The following is a 19330-nucleotide window of genomic DNA, read 5'->3' as shown; positions in this document are numbered from 1 at the left end:
CATTGGTTATACTTATATGCATAGAACGGCTTATTCTTATATTTATTTTTACTTTTAGAGCATTTGTTCATAAAAAGTAATTTTATAGCTAGCAGTTAATTTAGAGATAATCTTTTTCTATTCTTCATTTTACAGCAGAAGGAGATGGGTTCCTTAGGTGACATGCACAAGGTGGCAAAGCTTGGGTCAAAGCCCACATTCTAACCTATGTTTTCTTTCCCATCAGGGGTCATCCCCTAGTAGTCCCATTTGTCTATTTTCTCCTTAGTTTCCATTGTCCTAAGAGATGTATCAGTAAAGATATTGCTATGAGATATGGCTCAGACGACTCTTGTTGTTAGTGATGGCAATTTTGTTCTCTTTTCCTGTACTCTTATCCATAGCAGACACATTGAGAATGCCATTGGCATCAATATCAAAAGTCACTTCAATCTGAAGAACACCACGAGGTGCAGGAGGTATGCCTGTGAGTTCAAACTTGCCACTCAGGTGGTTATGCATCATTACCAGGTGGCACGCTCACTGTCATAAACCTGAATGAGCACAAGGGACTGGTTGTCAGAGGTAGGTCGTGGAGGTCTGTGTCTGCATGGTAGGAACGGTAGTATTGTGCTTGATGAGAACAGTCATGACTCCACCAGCAGTTTCAATGCCAAGGGAAAGAGGAGTATCATTCAACAGCAGCAAATCTTGAACATTTTCTGATTTGTCTCTAGATAGGATGATTGCCTGGACAGCTGCACCATAAGCAACAGTATCATCCAGGTTGATGCTCTTACTGAACTCTTTTCCATTTAAGAAGTCCTGTAGCAGTTTCTGAACCTTGGGATATGGGTAGAACCACCCATTAGGACAATATTGTGGATCTGGGACTTGTCAAGCTTGACATCCCAAAGAAGGCCCCTCACTGAACCTTGAGTGGAGAGAGGGAGCTAGGCTGCAATCAGGAAACATCCTATATAACAAAACCCTAATATGCAAATCGACTGAATGGTGGAATGACTGGTCGCTATGAACTGACCACCAGGGGGTAGACACTCAACATAGGAGCTGCCTCCTGGTGGTCAGTGCGCTCCAACAGGGGTAGCACTGCTCAGCCAGAAGCCGGGCTCATGGTTGGTGAGCGCAGTGGCAGTGGCGGGAGTCTCTGCGGCAGTACTAAGGAGCGGCAAGCCGAGCAGTAGAGAGCAGCAAGCAGGTGGGCGGTAAGGAGCGAGGGGTCCCAGACTGCGAGAGGGCACAGGCCAGGCTGAGGACCCTCCGCCCCCCCAACACACACCTCCAGTGCACCATTTTCGTGCACTGGGCCTCTAATTTCTTTATAAGCATTTCTGGTAAATGATGTAAAGAGCTGGTGTACGAAATGGACTAGACTTTCCAAGGCTCCAGTAACTTGTGATATTTCAAATTCTAAAAAAAAACCCCTCACTTTGTACCTATTTTATATTTATAATTTTATATTCTTTTTCTTAAAGATGTACCCTCCCCTTGCTCCAAGATTATATACATTTCAGCCTCCATGAAACCTGGATTTGCTTCTTTATGTCCAAAGATATCATTGGTTGGGAATTTCATTTTAATATTTCAGATTTTTATTTTTAAATTCATTTTTATTAAATATATGATAACATTTAAATTAATTTTATATTTTAAGTTAATTTTAATTATTACTAATCAAAAATTAAAGCACTGTGTTTTAACAAAAATGGCAGCTCCTTGCCTCCCCTTCTCTACTTCTTAGTTTGTTCTCCAGAATCAGCCACTTTTAATTCCTCTAGATGTTCCCCCTACTGTTTACCTCTATCTTGTTTCATAATAACTTGTTCTTTTAATTGATCAATTTTATATCTATTTATAATGATAGGAAATTTTATATTAGTAATGGTGTTATTATTGACATGACTTCCTGTGATGGTAGCTAAGAATTTAACTTTGTTACTCCAAACATCCCTTTTCTCTCCTCCCATTTTCCCTAACCAGTTAAATCACAGCTTTTGGTTACCTCAAGCATCACTGTTCATATTATGATGACTGTATAAATATTATAGCAAAAACAAGTAGTATCCTATGGCATCCTTTCTTGTACAACTTTTTGTCCTAGAGTTAATAATTACCTTATTTTCTTTTGCTTAATTTTCTGTGTTATCTGTCTGAAATACTACCTTTCTTTTCATACAGCTTTTTGTTCACAGAGTTCATAATTGCTTTGTTTTTACTTATTTTTTTTTTGCGTGTCTAGCCAAATACATCATCAGAACTGTCAACCGGCTATCTTATCAATATTGTTTGTGGAAGTGGCCAAACATATCAGATAATCTACCAATCTCACCCCCTCCCCCAGACCTCCTTCCATAATTCTTCATCCTCTTGCTCCAGTATGGACTGGTTTTTTCCTAGCATCTGGAAATTTCATATGATAAGCCTTCGGTGAGGATGACACTTAGTGGACCCTTTCTGAATCCTAGGAATTGTCTAGCCATTATGAACTATTTTACATAAGCAGATTTTGAAGGGTATTTTAAGTATCCTGTACCATATAAGGATGGCCTTCATTTTATAGTTGACTAGGTTTACATGGTAGGGTGAGGGGCGTGCTCCTAATGGACAAAGCACCACACCTGGATGTCCGAAATCTAGTGAATGAAGTAGGATTTGTGAATATATAATTCAATTCCTATTTTTTTGACAGGTTTGTTAACCTTAGGGTGAATTACATGAATTTTGAACCCCAGATAATTATTAAGAATATATTCCCAGACAAATTCTTATTACTCTCAAACTCATAATGACACTTGCCACTATGAGAACTAGTTTTTAATTTATAGAAGTTAAATATAATTTTAAAACACATGCTATATTTTAAACTCATGATACAAAATTTGTTTTGCATACTATTTTTTATTAGCTGCATTAGGAGCATTTCACAGTAATGAGGAATTGACTATACCAGTTCCAATAGTAGCATTTCCCTCCCTTCCCCTACCCCCAGTACTTTACATATGCAGAATATTTGGTTAAATCTTACGGTGTACCACAAAATAGGCCAATTTTGTCTAACTATGGTGAAGTAGAACTTAAGACCATTGCAATTAATATTTAGGTTTTCTTATGGGGACTTTCTGTTCTTTGATAATTCATTCCCCTGTAAAGGAGGACTAAAGTTTTTCTAGATAATACACGATGTAAATTAGTGATAGCCCAGCCTGTGTAGCTCAGTGGTTGAGCATCCACCCAAGAACTAAGAGGTTCCCGGTTTGATTCCCGGTAAGGGCACATGCCTGGGTTGCAGGCTCACTCCCCAGTTGGAGTGTACAGGAGGCAGCCTATTGATTTTCTATCTCTCTATCCTTCTTTCCTCTCTCTATAAAATCAATAAAAACATATTTTAAAAAATCAAAGATGGTGCTGATTTTTTAGAGGATTTTTTTCAGTGTGATTCAATATATTTTAATCCTGTTCTTTTTGAGATTGTTGTAATTCAAATGGCATGCTGTTTAGTTGAATCCTTGTAGAACATTGCCCTACACTTTTATTTGATATTTTATTTCCTGAGAACATCTCTGGAAGAAAAAATGTTTTTAAATTCTTAAGATGTCGGTTGAAACACCCAGCCCTATATAACCTCACAAGCAGAAATTAAATGTGTTTGATCATATCCTTCTCCCAGAATGCACTGCTGTTGGAATGCCCCTGACCTCTGTCTAGACCTGCAGCTTTGACACAACTATACATCTCAGGATGCACCACCCCTTCACCCTTCCTTTTCTGTCTTCAGTGGTATTGTCTGCTGAGAGTTGTGGACAGACATAGGAGTGGTGAATCCCCAGGGGCAGGTGTAATCTGCCCTGTTTGCCCGAGATTTTTTTCCAGTTAAGGAATTGGGTGGTGATAGGGTTCCCACTGAAGAGCAGGGGTGGGGAGGGGGGCAGAGAAACAACTACTGGAGATTATGGCAGGATTCCTGGCTCTTTATCAAAGAGGTGGTTGCTCATTTCCCTGCTTGATGTTCCAAGATTTATAAAATTGAAGGTGCTTTCTAATAACTCCATTTCAGCTCAAGTTACTGATATGTGTCGAGTGTTACTGGTTTATTTGGTGATGTAATTAATTTCCATCAGTGCTGTGGGACTTTTCCCTGTATTTTAGTATGTGATTGATTCTAATCTTATTTTCTAGGGATGCTGTACATTTCTCTTGCAATTTTGGATACCTTATAATGAATGATTTTTCTATTTGAGTGTTTTGTGTAAGGGGTTTCAGGGCACTTGGATTTGTATTGTATTACTGGAAGCTCACCAGGAATAAATGTTTACTCAGTTGACTATGAAAACTTTTGGCTTGTTTCATCAGTTAGATTCAGCATCACTTCTCTCTGAGGAACAGTTAAGGCGTCTTCTGGATGAATGCACATTCAAACAAAAATCCATGACTGGACTTTCTTCAGAAAGAGAAAAGGAAGACATTGAGGATATGACACCTGAGTCCCCCCAGCTTTCCAGATCTGTCCTCTCTGAGTTACTAACTGACTCAGAAACAAAGGTCAGAAGCACCGAGGTGGGAGATGCAGATGTGCCCGAGAATGCAGAATGTGAAACATCCATAGGCTACTATCTCAGCAAAGCCCTGACTGGGCATTACGTGTCACAGGCTCTTGTCATTGAAGCTGAGAACATGAAATGCCTCCAGTTTCCCCGGGACGAGGTTATTCGTGACACAGAGGATTATTTTATGTCGAAGACTCTTGGCATTGGAAGACTGAGAAGGCCTTCTTTTTTGGATGATCCACTGTATGGCATCGATGTGAGCCTTTTCCCCGAAGTCCAACATCTGAAACCCAGCCCTTCAGAGAAACCATGAACAGGTAAGGCTTGGATGGTGAATAATTCTTGCTGAGTAGCTCAATATAAGGGTATTGTAAGTTAACGTAAAGTAAGGTATGGAGGTATGTTTGTGAGTCACAGGTGGTATCAATTAAGAGCATACAAACATAACATTTATCAATGTTCATAGGAGATCGAGATTGTGATTAGTACTCTTATGAAATACATTGTTCTTAATGGTAATTCATACATGTTCTTTTTTAAAAAAATATACGTTCTTTTACTGGTATGTAATGTTATATAAATTTCAGGTACATAATATCTTAATTCAATATTTGTATACGCTACAAAGTGATCACCACCAAAAATCTAGTTACCATCCTTCACCACACAACTGACCCCCTTCACTCACTTCACATACCTGAACTTCTTTCCCCTTTGCTAATCACCTATCTGTTCTCTGTACCTATGAGGTTTTTTGTTTTTTGTTTTGTTTTATCTGTTCACTTGTTTTTTTTTTTTTAGATTCCACATATGAGTGGAATCATATGGTATTTGTCTTTCTCCATCTGACTTATTTCACTTAGCATAATGACCTCAAGGTACATCCATCAGTGTTGTCACAAATGGCAAGATTCTGTTATCTTTTTTTTTTCTGTTACCTTTTAATGGCTGAGTAGCATTCCATTGTATATATGTGTAACAATATACATCAGTGGTTCCCAAACTTATTTGGCCTACCGCCCCCTTTCCAGAAAAAATATTACTCAGCCCCTGGAAATTAATTTTTTTAAAAATTTTAATAGCAGTTACTCATCACCCCCAAATACACCTGTGGCCATCACTGCCCCCCTGGATTGCTGCATCGCCCACCGGGGAGGGGGGTGGTAGCGCCCACTTTGGCAATCACTGATATACATCATTTTTATCTAATTACCAATGGACACTTAAGTTAATATTCTTAATGGTTATTGAGAAAACAATGTTGATTTCAATGGAAAAGAGAAATTGATTTAATTTGGTATAAGGGATTTGAATAGATTTGCTTTGTATTTCAATTTGCAGACTTCAGTGATGAAAATTTGTTCCAAGGAATGAATTTGTAAAGTGCCATATATTATTGTGGTTTTATTAGTCTCTGTAAGCCGACTCCCATTCCAGCTACTTGTATGCTCTCAGGTATTTTGTCTTGATCCAATGGTGCATCTCACAGCGGTACAGTGATACAGGATACAAATACTACGGGCGGTTTTTTGACATAAACAAATATTGAATTATTTATCTACTAGAGGCCCAGTGCACAAAAATTGTGCACTCGGTGGGGGGGGGAGATCCCTCAGCCTGAGAGCCTTCGGGGGATGTCTGACTCACTGCTTAAGCCCACTCCTTGTGGGGGGTGGGACTAGCCCCAGTCAGCCATCCTTAGTGCTGCCACCAGGGGGCAGCTCCTGCATTGAGCATCTACCCCCTGGTGGTCAGTACACATCATAGTGACTGGTCATTTCTCATATTACCCTTTTATTATATAGGATATATGAAACAACCCAGATAGTCTTCAATGGATGGACATTTAAACAAATTGTGGTACCATCCATATCACAGCAATAAAAAGGAACATATTATTGATACACACAACTTTTTTTAAAAAATAAAAAGAAATATAATGCAAACCCCATTTGTAATTTTACATTTTCTAGTAGCTGCATTTAAAAAGAGAAAAAGGTGAAATTAATTTTAAGACTACATTTTATTTAACCTAGTATATTCAAAATATCAGTTCAATGTATAATCAATACAATATAAATTATTTTACATTTTTGCACTGAAAAAACAGTGTCTTCAGAAAATTATGCTGAGGGAAAAAAAGCTGATCCTAAAAATTTTGTATGACTGCATTTATACAAAGTTCTTGAAATGTCAAGATTCTAAAAATAGAGACAAGATTAGTAGTTGCCAGGTGTTAAGGAGAGGGGTGGGGCTAGAATAGTGGGTGTGGCTACAAAAGTGCAACACTATGGATCTATTGGTGATAGTTATGGATGGCTGTGACTATCTGTCAAGATCCTGGTTTGTGATTACTGTATTATATTTTTGGAAAGTGTTGATATTGACAGAAACTGAGTAAAAGATACATATGCTATTATTTATGATTACATAAGAGTCTACAATTATCTCAAAATAAACATTTTTTTAATAATACAAGTCTTTTATTTACTTATTTTCTTTATTTTTACCTTGAATTTGTTGGGGTGACATTGGTTAACAAAATTATATAGGTTTCAGGTGTACAATTATATAAGGTGACTGAAGCTCCCAACTGCTCCTTTTTTTCTTTTTTCTTTTTTTTATTCTGGGCCAGCTTTGCCCTGAGGCCTCGCCTGCTGAAAGCAGCTTTCTGGCCTTTGTTTACCTTCTGTATTTGATACAATGTTGCGGTCCGGCTGGCTGAAGCCCGGCTGACTGAAAGCCGGTTTCTAGGGTTTTGTTTAGCTTCTATATTTGCAACATAGTTGCTTAGAGTTGCAGCTGAGAGGCCGACAAGTCAGGCGGGGAACATTGGAGTCCGCCGTCACTGAAGCAAGCAAGCCTCCCTGTTCGCTTCAGTGCATGGCTGCCGGCTGCCATCTTGGCTGGCAGTTAATTTGTATATCGCCCTGATTAGCCAATGGGAAGGGTAGCGGATGTATGGCTAATTACCATGTTTCTCTTTTATTAGATAGGATGGTAGAAGTCTAACATATTCTTTGTTGTATTTGGTGAATCTATCTAAATAGCTTCAACTTTTCCTCTAATGTAGATCACTCTAAAATATATTGTCTGTTACATCTAAATCTATCTATTACTTATTAAACCTATCATCTATTAATTCGGAACGAATTCCTTAGTCCTGTATTTCTACCTCCCTGCTAGACTTCATCTGGATATGGCCCCGAACTGATTTCCTCATCTTTCTCTCTCAGCTCAGATTTTCCTCTTGACCTTTGTTTCCTCAATCACCCAGGCTCAAAAGTCAGTCATTATCTTTCCTCTCCCTTGCTTCCCACTTGCAACCTTCAAATATTATTTTTCTACTCCTGCATATCTCCCAATGCCTACCTCTTCCTTAGTCTTCCTGCTCCCTCACTGGACCAATATGAGAACCCTCGCTGCCTCTGGTCTCTCCCATCCTCTGGCCATTGTCCACCACCACTACACGAATCCCCCTAAGTACAGCTTTGACAACCACACCTCCCAGCTCAAAAAGCTTCCATGGCTCTCCACTGCCTGCTGCATGGAATCTGAATTCTTTCCCCCACTGTTCAAGGCCTCCACACTCTGACGTGAAGTTCTCTTCCTAATCAATTTCTGACTAGTCCCCTGAATGTTATTCAGGTTATAGCTGATCTGGTCTCAGGGTTTTCTGTGCTTTCCTGTGCCTCTGCTGTTGCCAGATCCTTTTCTTCTCATAAATGTTCAGGCCCTCACCTCTTTAATGATAACTGAATTCCAACCCCATCCACTCTGAATGTAACCTTCCTGGTCCCCCTTTTTAAATATTTTATTTTTCCTCTGAATGTCCCAGAGCATCAGGTCATTTTACACATACTGTCTTCACCTTGTTATGCATGCACAGGTCTCTTCCTTAAAATTGTTTATCTTCTTTGAGGGCAGAGGTTCTACCTTCTGATTCATTGTTACACCTTCTGTAACAGTGTCCAAAGTGCTGCCCTAAACTTAATGCCTGTTAAATAAATGAAATAATTTAAATTATCCATTTTTAGAATGATATACTGAAAATATGGTTCACATTTATTCTTTCTCTCCATTGCTTCCCACTTGCAACCTTCAAATATTATTTTTCTACTCCTGCATATCTCCCAATACCTACCTCCCTAGGTATCACTAAAGATTTATGTAGGGTTCACTTTCTGTGTTCAGATTTGGAACTTTTTTATTTTTTTAATGAAATTTCACAAGTTTTTATCCAGCTTTGCAATTTACTGACAACATGGATTTCAGTGAGCTGGGTGTGGTCTGCCTTCCCCCACCAAGATCTTCACTTAACAAATAAATGAAAGAACAAAATAGGAAAATTTTTTGTTCTGCTCTGAAATTGCAGTGTATTTTCTTTCTTTTGAAACAAAGGGTTTTTATTAGAGAGAAAGTACCTGCATCTCCTCTTTGTTTGCTCCAATCATACTTAATAAATTGGATGCAATGATTTGTTGTATGTGGGGTCTCAGTCCCATGGGATCAGTGTGTTTGTGGAGGTGGGGGGCGGGGGGAAAGAAGGGTTAGATAGAACCATGCTTTGCTAAGATATGACTTTACTTCCATGTGCACGTGAGTCACACTGATGTATATCTGTTTCTGAGTAGAACATGGAATGAAGTAGATGTTAAAGTGACTTAATGGAAAGGTAGCTTAGCTCTAACTCCACAGAACATGCCTCCGATGGCAGCAGATAATCCTGCTGGATTATAATAACCCTTGTGCGGATGGAGGATTAAGATGGCTTAGATGTGAATATGTGAACCATATTTTGTTTTCTGTTTATTACACAATAAACTTTAAGGAATATGTTAGCATATCTGAAGTTGGAGTTTTTATTTTATTTTACTAACCTCAGCATTTACAATGATTAAAATAACTTGCTAAGCAATTCTATTCTAAAATGCTAAATTGTAATTTATATAATGGCATTAAAGACTAATTTAAGTTGTGGCATTGAAAAATAAGGATTTGCTTCACAGCTATATTAAGTTTCCAATGTGAAATACATAATTTTTCATGTTTATGCTTTAAACTTAGTGGTAACTACTTTTGTTTGAATTTTATGAGGTCTAATAATTTAGTGTTGTACTCACTCACTGATGGGGTTCTAGAGGATCCATCAATGGCATCTTTCCTTCCCCATCCAGATCTGAGAGATAATAGATGGATTCCAATGCATGGAGATCAAGGAGGTCAGCTTTATTGATGGTGAAATGTAAGGGGCCAAACAGTCTTCCTAATGTTCCGCCTTCCCAAACAAACGTTCGCACCCAGTCAGTGGCAGAGGCAAAAATCACAAGCCTCACCTTTGGAACCAGGAGTATGGAGAGGCACAGAAGCACCTCTGGGGCCAGGTGCTGATTTCCTTGGAGGAAGGGGCTAACCAGCGGTTCTCAACCTGTGGGCCGCGACCCCTTTGGCGGTCGAACGACCCTTTCACAGGGGTCGCCTAAGACCATCCTGCATATCAGATATTTACATTACGATTCATAACAGTAGCAACATTACAGTTATGAAGTAGCAACGAAAATAATTTTATGGTTGGGTCACAACATGAGGAGCTGTATTTAAAGGGCCAGAAGGTTGAGAACCACTGGGCTAAACTGAGCAGGCCATTTCTTCCTCCAAATTCACCAATCAGATACCTGGCTCTTCTTCCCTAGGGGAGTGGAGGAGGTGGAGTGAGGCCAGATGCTTCCCCACTGTGAGCTCCTCCACATGGAGGAGTGAGAAGAGTGGGGAGTAAGTGTTCCCTGGTATCAGCCTTGGAGACACCACTGAGTACACTGGCACTTCAGAAAGAAAACGCTTCAGGCCTGTAGTTATTCTATTATTTAATCAAATAATCTTATGCTGAATTGCTCTTTAGATAACAAAAAAAGTATCTAGGCATGCACAGTATTCTCTTCTTGCCACTCACCATTTGAACTAGTTATCAACAGAAATTTATATAATAGAGAGGAAAATATGAATGACACATAAAAATAGAAAAGAGCAAAGAGGGACCCAAAGTCAGTTCCGTAGTAAAGAAGGGGGCCGAACTATACTAATTCTTCAAGGAAAACAATGGAACTTCCCATAGGGCCCTTTAGTGAATAGTGGTCTTAGCAATTTCTATAGCAAATGCAAAAATGAGTCAGATAAGGTTGTTCGAAAAATAACACCCCTAAATGAAAACTAGGGTGACCACAGGTTTGCTTTGGAGTGTCCAGGTTTTACCACTGAATGTTCCTCGTCCCAGAAAACCCTTAGTCCCTGACAAACTGGGATGGTTGGTTGCTCAAAATTGAAACTAAGAACCTAAAACCATAGAGCAAATTAATTCCCCAAAGGACAGAGCTAACAGAGTCCAGGCTAGAGCCTCGGTGAGCAGAGTGGCGCCTGGCTTGCCCACCCACCAGCACGTTCTCGCCTGGTGGTTAAGAGCGTGGGATCTGCGTGAGGCACACCTGGGTTTGAATCCTTGCTCTGCTAGAGGCAGGTGATCTTAGGCAAGTTACGTAATCTCTCTCTCCCTCTCCTCTGCACCTTGGTTTCCTTATCTATAAGATAAGGTGGCTTTAATATTTACCCTATAAGGATGTAATAAGGATCAAATGAGAAAACCCACATAAATGATTAATTAGGTCAGTGACTGGACTTGGTTGACTTACATGGTTTTTAACATTTAATTAGGGGATTTCCCATAAAAGCCGGGATTTCTGACCTTTCTGACGAATCAGCAGGTCCTTCCACTGGTGAGGAAGCTGAGCAGCAGATGTTTCCTTAGAAGACAGGGCCCTCATCGGGTCCTCTCTACTTCATGTTCTTGGCCCTTTGCGACCCTGTGATTTCCATTCTTTTGCTGCTTAGAGTGTGGGGTGATCACAGGGGGCTGATTAGGCCCCACCCCTAACCTACTGAGTCAGAGTTGGCATTTTAATATGTTCCCCGGGTGACACTTATAGGGAAGTTTGAGAAGCACTGTTACAAACCACAGACATACTAGTATTCCTAATCAGGATGAGCATCGGGATTGCTGGAGAATTTTTGACTTGTTTCATACCTATGTCCAAGACCCTAGCCAGACTTCCTGAAATTAGAGTCCTTGGCAGTGGTCGGCAAACTCATTAGTCAACAGAACTTCTTCAAAATAGACTTGCCCAGGCTGGAAACCGACTTCTGTGCACGGGCCGCGAAGTTTCAATCGCACTGTACGCGTGCCCGCACGTGGTATTTTGTGGAAGAGCCACACTCAAGGGGCCAAAGAGCTGCATGTGGCTCACGAGCCGCAGTTTGCCGACCATGGGTATAGAGTGTTCAGCCTGTCAAAGTAATGTAAGCCACAAGGTTTTGCTGCACATACTTGAGAAATATGGGTTTCAGTTTAGAAGTAAGAAAGTTTATTGCTATCCTTCTGTGGTCCTCAGATAGAATAAGTTCTACCCCAAATGGCAACTATACAATCTGTTCTTCATGTTGAAATTCTGCCCATCAAAAGGTCTATTTGATTGTTACTTGTTTGATGAAGTCTGATTACATGTAGATTGACTTTGGGGAAGAATATTGCAGGGTTTGAAGGGAACGTGTTAGTCTATGTTAATGCTCACACTGCCTGAATAGTTTCAAAGAAAGTAGGTTGTATTGAGAAAGCTTTCTTTGTTTTAATATTGTCTTACCGATTTGCAGTGGAGCAGTGATATTCTAAAAACAGTAACACTATTAGCTGACTTTTTCCCTTTAAAAATATTTTTGCTTGCTCTTAGGAAAAAACTTAAGTCCTTGCTTTGATGGAGTGCTGTTACTCTCACACAGTGTGTGCCTTCAGGCCTCCTAGATATTATTTGTTAAATTGCTTTTCAAGGCTGCTAATTGCTCCTCAGATGCTCTTAGTAATTAATCAAAGCCCTCATCCAAAGTTTATTTGCTCAAATTATCAGAGCTGCCATATTAGGAAATTTCAGTGTTAATTCCTTTTGATACAAAATTTTGGTATATAATAAGTTTATATCTGATGAATGTATCTTTCCAAGTTATTTTTAATGAATTTCTTTAATCCAGTTCTTGATGTAGACTTTACATGTAAATATTTGCCACTTATTTCCTCTACCTATATATAAAATGCCAATTTCTCTATCATTTTGTTAGTAGTATCAAGTGAACAATGGCAAATTGGAGAGTTTTAATATTTAACTGTAGTACTGATCACTTTATCAGTTATTGGGAACTCCTGATTCCATTGCTTTGATCAGATTGGGTAAAAGGAAAAGCTACTAAAGTCCATGACTGTAGACGAGACCTATGGACCAGCAGTATTGTTATTACCTGGGATCTTGTTAGAAATGCCGAATCAGGCCTGACCCACATCTACCGTACCAGAGTCTGCAAAGGGTTTACTGCTGTACAGGCTGTACCCAATAGCAAGATGACCCCAGCGGGTGATTTGAGAGCAGCTCTGGACTGCACGGTTTGCTGGCCAGTCTACTTTAGGTTTGTAAAAAAACACTAGTGTATATGATGGCGATGAAAACAGTGTCTGAAGGTATCTTTCCCCCCATCTGCTCAATTCCGCTTTTCTTCTTAAATTTCATTTTGATGATGATACTACCTGTTCCAGATTGCCTTCTTATCTCTCCCACCAACCCTATTGTCCTTCCTTGGTTAACCTTCCCCGTAGCCACTGAGCAAGCAAGCAGGCTGTAGCTTGAATTCTTCACTCTTTCATGGTTAATATTTTATTTGGAAACATATATAGTGAGTATGGGATCATCTATGCTTTGTATACTTTTGATATTTAGACCTTTCTATTTGGTATCTGTCTCTGATCTGTCTGGCATTTAAGCTATTCTGAGTCCATCCCTTAGACCAGCGGTTCTCAACCTGTGGATCGCGACCCCTTTGGGGGTCGAACGACCCTTTCACAGGGGTCGCCTAAGACCATCGGAAAACACATATATAATTACATATTGTTTTGTGATTAATCACTATGCTTTAATTATGTTCAATTTGTAACAATGAAAATACATCCTGCATATCAGATATTCCCATTAGGATTCATAACAGTAGCAAAATCACAGTTATGAAGTAGCAATGAGAATAATTTTATGGTTGGGGGTCACCACAACATGAGGAACTGTATTAAAGGGTCTCGGCATTAGGAAGGTTGAGAACCACTGCCTTAGACGGTGTTTTTTAAACTCTGGTGGAATCACCTGGTGAGATTTAGAACATTAATGCTTTGGTTCTGTTCCAGATGAATTAAATAAATTTCTAAGGGTTGGCTGTGGGCATCAGTATTTTTTTGTTGTTGTTGTTAATCCTCATCCAAGGATATTTTTCCATTGGTTTTGAGAGAGAGTGGAAGGAAGGGAGGGAGAGAAAAACATCAATGTGAGAGAGACATGCCCCAGCCAGGGCCAGGGTTTTGAACCAGCAATCCAGGTACATGCCCTTGACTGGAAATCACACTCACCCTTTGGTGCCCAGGCCAATGCTCTATCCACTGAGCCACACTGTCTAGGGGGCATCAGCATATTTTAAGACAACTTTTGGGGATATGGGGTCTGGGTGATTCTGTTGTGCAGCCATGCTTTAACACCACTGCTCCAGGCTCCAGGCTCCATTGTATTTGTTATTGAGGACATTGTTCTAGGGCAGTGGTTCTCAACCTTGGCTGCACATTAGAATCACCTGGGAATCTTTTTAAATCCTGATTTCTGGGCCTCATCCTCCGGAAATTCTGTTTCTTTGTTACTAATGTTGTGGCCCCACCCCATAACAAAGAAACAGAATTTCCGGAGGATGAGGCCCAGAAATCAGGATTTTAAAAAGATTCCCAGGTGATTCTAATGTGCAGCCAAGGTTGAGAACCACTGTTCCAGGGTATCAGGTGAGTAGGGCACAATCATTACCCTGAATTATTTTATAGTCTATTGAAGAAGACAGGCACGTAAGCCGATAATCACAGCAGGGTGGGACATAATCACACCAGGGTGGGACAAGTGTAATAAGGGTTTCGGGACAAAGTACATGGCAGCACTCCAGAGGGATGACAAACACTGTGGATGTGGGCAGGTGGCATTTGAGTTGAGCCTCCAAGGATGAGTGGTCATTTACTGGGCGGCAAAAAGGAGAACACTCCAGATAAGAGGAAGAGCCCTATGAAGGCATGGGGTCGTGTATGGTCTTATCAGTACTCATGGTAGGTGTGGGATACTGAGGTCCACTTCTTATCTACCCCGACTTCCTCTATATCCTGTTTAATATTTCTTCTCCATGGGTTGACAACATTACTACATTTTTCACTTTACTTTCTGTAACTACAAATCATGTCCCTTAATTATTAGACTGATTTTTTAAAAAATAACAGCATTGTTGTCATATATTTCATAAACCTGTGTTAGAGTCCTATGGTTGCCATAATAAATTACAACAGACATTATAGTGCTGGAGGCCTGCAGTCTGAACTCAGGGTGTCAGCAAGGCCACACTCTGCCTGGGGCTCCAGAGGAAATTGTCTCCTTCTTCCGGTTTCTCAGGCTGTTGACATTCTTTGGCCTCCTTGCTATATAGGTCACATCATTCCACATGTCTTCACATTGCCTGTCTATGTGCATACATGTGTGTGTGTGTGTGTGTGTCTAGTGCTGGAGGCCTGCAGTCTGAACTCAGGGTGTCAGCAAGGCCACACTCTGCCTGGGGCTCCAGAGGAAATTGTCTCCTTCTTCCGGTTTCTCAGGCTGTTGACATTCTTTGGCCTCCTTGCTATATAGGTCACATCATTCCACATGTCTTCACATTGCCTGTCTATGTGCATACATGTGTGTGTGTGTGTGTCTGTGTGTACATGTGTGTGCATGTGTGTGTGTGTGTGTGTGTGTGTGTGTGTGTGTGTGAAACGCCCTTCTCTTATAAGGGTATTTGTTGTTGCATGTAGGGCCCACCTGAGTATTCCAGGGTGATCAGTAAGTCTCATCTCAAGATCCTCAGCTTAGTTACATCTGCAAAGACCCTTCTCCCCAGTAAGGTAACTTTCACAGGTTCCAGGCATAAGGATATGGATGTAATGATTTTTTGGGCCACTGTTCAACAATACTATACAATTTAATGGTTTTCAATATATTCACAGAATTGGGCTTTTTTTTTACCACTATCAATTTTATAACACTTCACCCCCAAAACAAACACTGCACCCATTAGCAATCACTCCCCCTTTTCCCCAGCCCCCCAAGTCCTGAGCAATCACTAATCTGCCTGTCTCTATGAATTTGCCTAGGCTGGACATTTCGCATAAGTAGAGTCATAGAATATGTGGCCTTTGTGTCTGGCTGGTGACATTTAACACATGCTTTCAAGTTCCAGCCACGCGGCACACATATCAGCACTCCGTTACTTTTATTGTTGAATAACATTCTGTTGTATGGATGTGCCACATTTTACTTATCCATTCATTAGTTCAGTGATGGCGAACCTTTTGAGCTCAGCATGTCAGCATTTTGAAAAACCCTAACTTAACTCTGGTGCTGTGTCACATATAGAAATTTTTTGATATTTGCAACCACAGTAAAACAAAGATTTATATTTTTGATATTTATTTTCTATATTTAAATGCCATTTAACAAAGAAAAATCAACCAAAAAATGAGTTCGCGTGTCACCTCTGACACGCATGTCATAGGTTCGCCATCACTGCATTAGTTGATGGACATTTGGGCTGTTTCTGCTTTTTGGTGGTATATGCAGTGCTGTTGTGAATATTGGTGTGCAGGTTTTGGGGTGATGTATGTTTTCTCGCTGGGGCATATACCTAGGAATAGAATTGCTGGGTTTATGTGAACCTTTCCGGGAACTGCCAGGCTGGTTTCCAAGGCAGCAGCACCATTTGGATTCTCACCAGCAGTGTATGAGGGTTCCAGTTTCTCCTGATTCTCTTTTGTTGTCTCCTTTTCTTTGGTTCTGTGATCAATTCTGCCTTTTTTGATAACCTCACCAAGGTTGGGAGAAGATTATTTCCATTCCACTTCTGTTAATGTCATAATTTTAAAGAAATGAAAGGTGATAAGTTCTTGTCTACTCTAAATGTATTTACGTTTAGTTTTGCCCTACTTCCCAAAAGCTTAGTTTAAAGCCAAAAAATTTTTTTTTATGCCTGTCTCCAAATGCATATGTTTTGTTAATCCTCAACCAAGGATGTTTTTTTTCCCATTGATTTTTAAAGAGAGTGGAAGGGAAGGGGAGAGACAGAGAGAGAGAAACATCAATGTAAGAGAGACACATTGATTGGTTGCCTCCCACAGGTGGCCCGACCAGCCCCCGCCAGGATGGGAATTGAGCCTGTAGCTGAGGTATGTGTCCTTGCCTCGGAATCAAACCCGAGACCCTTGAGTCTGCAGGTTGATGCTCTAACCACGGTGTTTACCTATGCCGCCATCTTGGTCTCTCTCTGAGCTAGTCCCATTTTAATTCTTGAAACCCAGAAAATTCTCTGTCAGCTGTAATCTCAATGAAGGCAGGCACCTTACCTTTCACTTTTTCTTGTAAACTTTGTATGCAGCTTGTGGTGATTGTCCATTAAGTATTAAATGAGTATGTGATTATTTTCTCACGTGTAAAAGGGTTTACTGTTGTATAGGCTGAATGAAATGTGAGTAAGGGAAAACAAATTTGAGCAAAGGTGTATGTGATTAGGATGTCAGAGTTTGGGATAATGATTTTTCTTAATTATGTACACATGTCTGATGGCCTAACAACGTTGGTTATTGTTTTTAATGTGCAGATGAACAGGAGACTGAAGATGCAACAGAAGAATGTAAAGAATCTTAAGAAAGACTTGCTGGGATGTGCTATAAGAAAGTTGGTAAATGAAGTGAAATTAGACCTTGTCCGAATCTTTGAATTCAACAGGCATTCCTCAAGTAATGGTTTTAATATTTGGACTCTCTTTCTGGACTGCATTTCCTTGACATTTTTGAGACTTGTGGTATTTTTGTTCAGTGCTTTTTCTTTATTGAAATTCCTGGGAAAATTGTTTTTTATTGCTAATCTTGCAACATCAGGGATATATTATAGAAACCAATATTTTTTGTGTACATACTGTTTTAAAACAAGTTGATGTGTTGATTGTTCTGTATTTGATTTTCTTTATTATAACCTTCTCGTGATTCAGACAGATTAAATCACTATGAATTTTTGTTTTTGGCCCTGATGTTCCTTCTTCCCTCCAGTCTAATGCCTGTTAAGTACAACTTGCCATAGAAATAAAGGAATTTTCTCAACAAAGCTATGTTAAGGTAGGCTTTCCTATCTTATTAGCAATGATATTTTTCTTAAGCAGGTGTTTGAATTATTTGATAAATAACTTTAAGTTTGTTATCATTTAGAGTTTACCTTTTAGAATGCAGCAGATAAAGATCAGCGACTTTAAAAATGGTCTGCGGTACTATTTTTAAGAGCGATTCATGAGAACATTTTATACCAACACTCTATATGATGAATTTGCATTAGGACTAGAAGTCCAATTTATTTTTTATTTAAAAAAGTAAGCTGGCTATTGTGCTGCCTTTAATGAAATTTGAGTACTGAATATACAGCATTATTATTTTTTGCTTGCACATTTTCTTCTCTTAACTGGAAAACAGATATTTATTCAATGTTTTTCCAGCACTCCAGTGAGTAGAGGAATTATGAAGGTTAGTAAAATGACAATGTGAGTTTTAAAGCATTTAGCCTCATGTAATAGACACAAATTTGCTTCAAGGGAGGCCATGTAAGTATATTGGTAGAGAGCATGGGTTCTGGAGTCAGAGAGATCTGTATTCAGACCTCAAGCTTGCATTTAGTTGGTATGTACCCTTGGCGGTGGTTTCTTAATATCTCTGAGTCTTAGTCTTCTCCTCACGTACGAAATGGTTAAATAAAATAATGCATATAAAGCTCTTAGTATAATTCTTGGCATACGGCATACATTTAATAAATTCAGTTATTACACTGTCCATGATTGCAAACTTGTTCAATGCTGGAATCCAAATTTCACAAACATTGTTATGTCTTTTATAGAATACTAGGGCCCAGTGCACGAATTCGTGCACCTTGAAAGGAACTGTGGGCCATGAGGCTGCGGTGGGCACAGGGGCAGATCTCGGCCCATATTCCACGCCCCTGCCCAGCCCCTCCTGCCACAGCCCCAGTCCCCTGCCTGCCAATCGGGCTGGCAGGTGCCACTCACACCTGCTGATGACACCAAGCTATCAAGGCCGGTGCCAGGCGCTGGCAGCGGATGCGAGTGGCAGCTCTGGTGTCGGCAGCGGGTACAAGTGGGACTGGCGCTGGCAGGAGGTGTGAGCATTGGGTGGGACTATGGCGTGCAGGAGCAAAGAATTTTCAGTAACCACAAGAGGCTCGCCTCAATGACAGCACTGGCGCCCCACTCACCTGCTCCACCATCCTACTGCAGCCTACACCCACCATGTTCTGCTCTCTGTCGCCTGCTGCCGACGCCTGCCATGTTCCAGCGGCCCCCTGGTGGTCAGCACACGTCATAGCGACTGGTTCAGTTGTTCGCTGTTCGGTTTATTTGCATGTTAGGGTTTTATATATATAGACTAGAGGCCCGTTGCATGAAGAGATTCATGCAATAGGCCTTCTTTCCCCTGGCTGCCAGCACCAGTTTTCCTCTGGCACCTGGGACCCAGACCTTCACTCTGGCCACCGCCTTTCATCTTCGCTCTGGACACAGTCTTCGCTGTGGCTGGAGCCTTCAGTCTTTGCTCCTCGCTCTGG

The 19330-nt window shown here is 40.3% G+C and overlaps 1 protein-coding gene across 1 annotated transcript in view; it reads left to right on the top strand.

Annotated features, from left to right (window-relative positions):
* Positions 1–17463, top strand: part of FSIP1 (fibrous sheath interacting protein 1) — a 182372-nt gene extending 164909 nt beyond the window's left edge. The window contains exons 11-12 of the mRNA XM_014534772.1: positions 4351–4861; positions 17328–17463. Coding sequence (XP_014390258.1) covers positions 4351–4857 — 507 coding nt within the window. The 3' untranslated portion in view covers positions 4858–4861; positions 17328–17463. The remainder of the gene's footprint in view (positions 1–4350; positions 4862–17327) is intronic.
* The last annotated feature ends 1867 nt before the right edge of the window (positions 17464–19330 follow it).

Source organism: Myotis brandtii, unplaced genomic scaffold (assembly GCF_000412655.1).
Source record: "Myotis brandtii unplaced genomic scaffold, ASM41265v1 scaffold133, whole genome shotgun sequence".
Lineage (NCBI taxonomy): Eukaryota > Metazoa > Chordata > Mammalia > Chiroptera > Vespertilionidae > Myotis > Myotis brandtii.
This window is presented reverse-complemented; position numbering and strand designations above follow the sequence as displayed.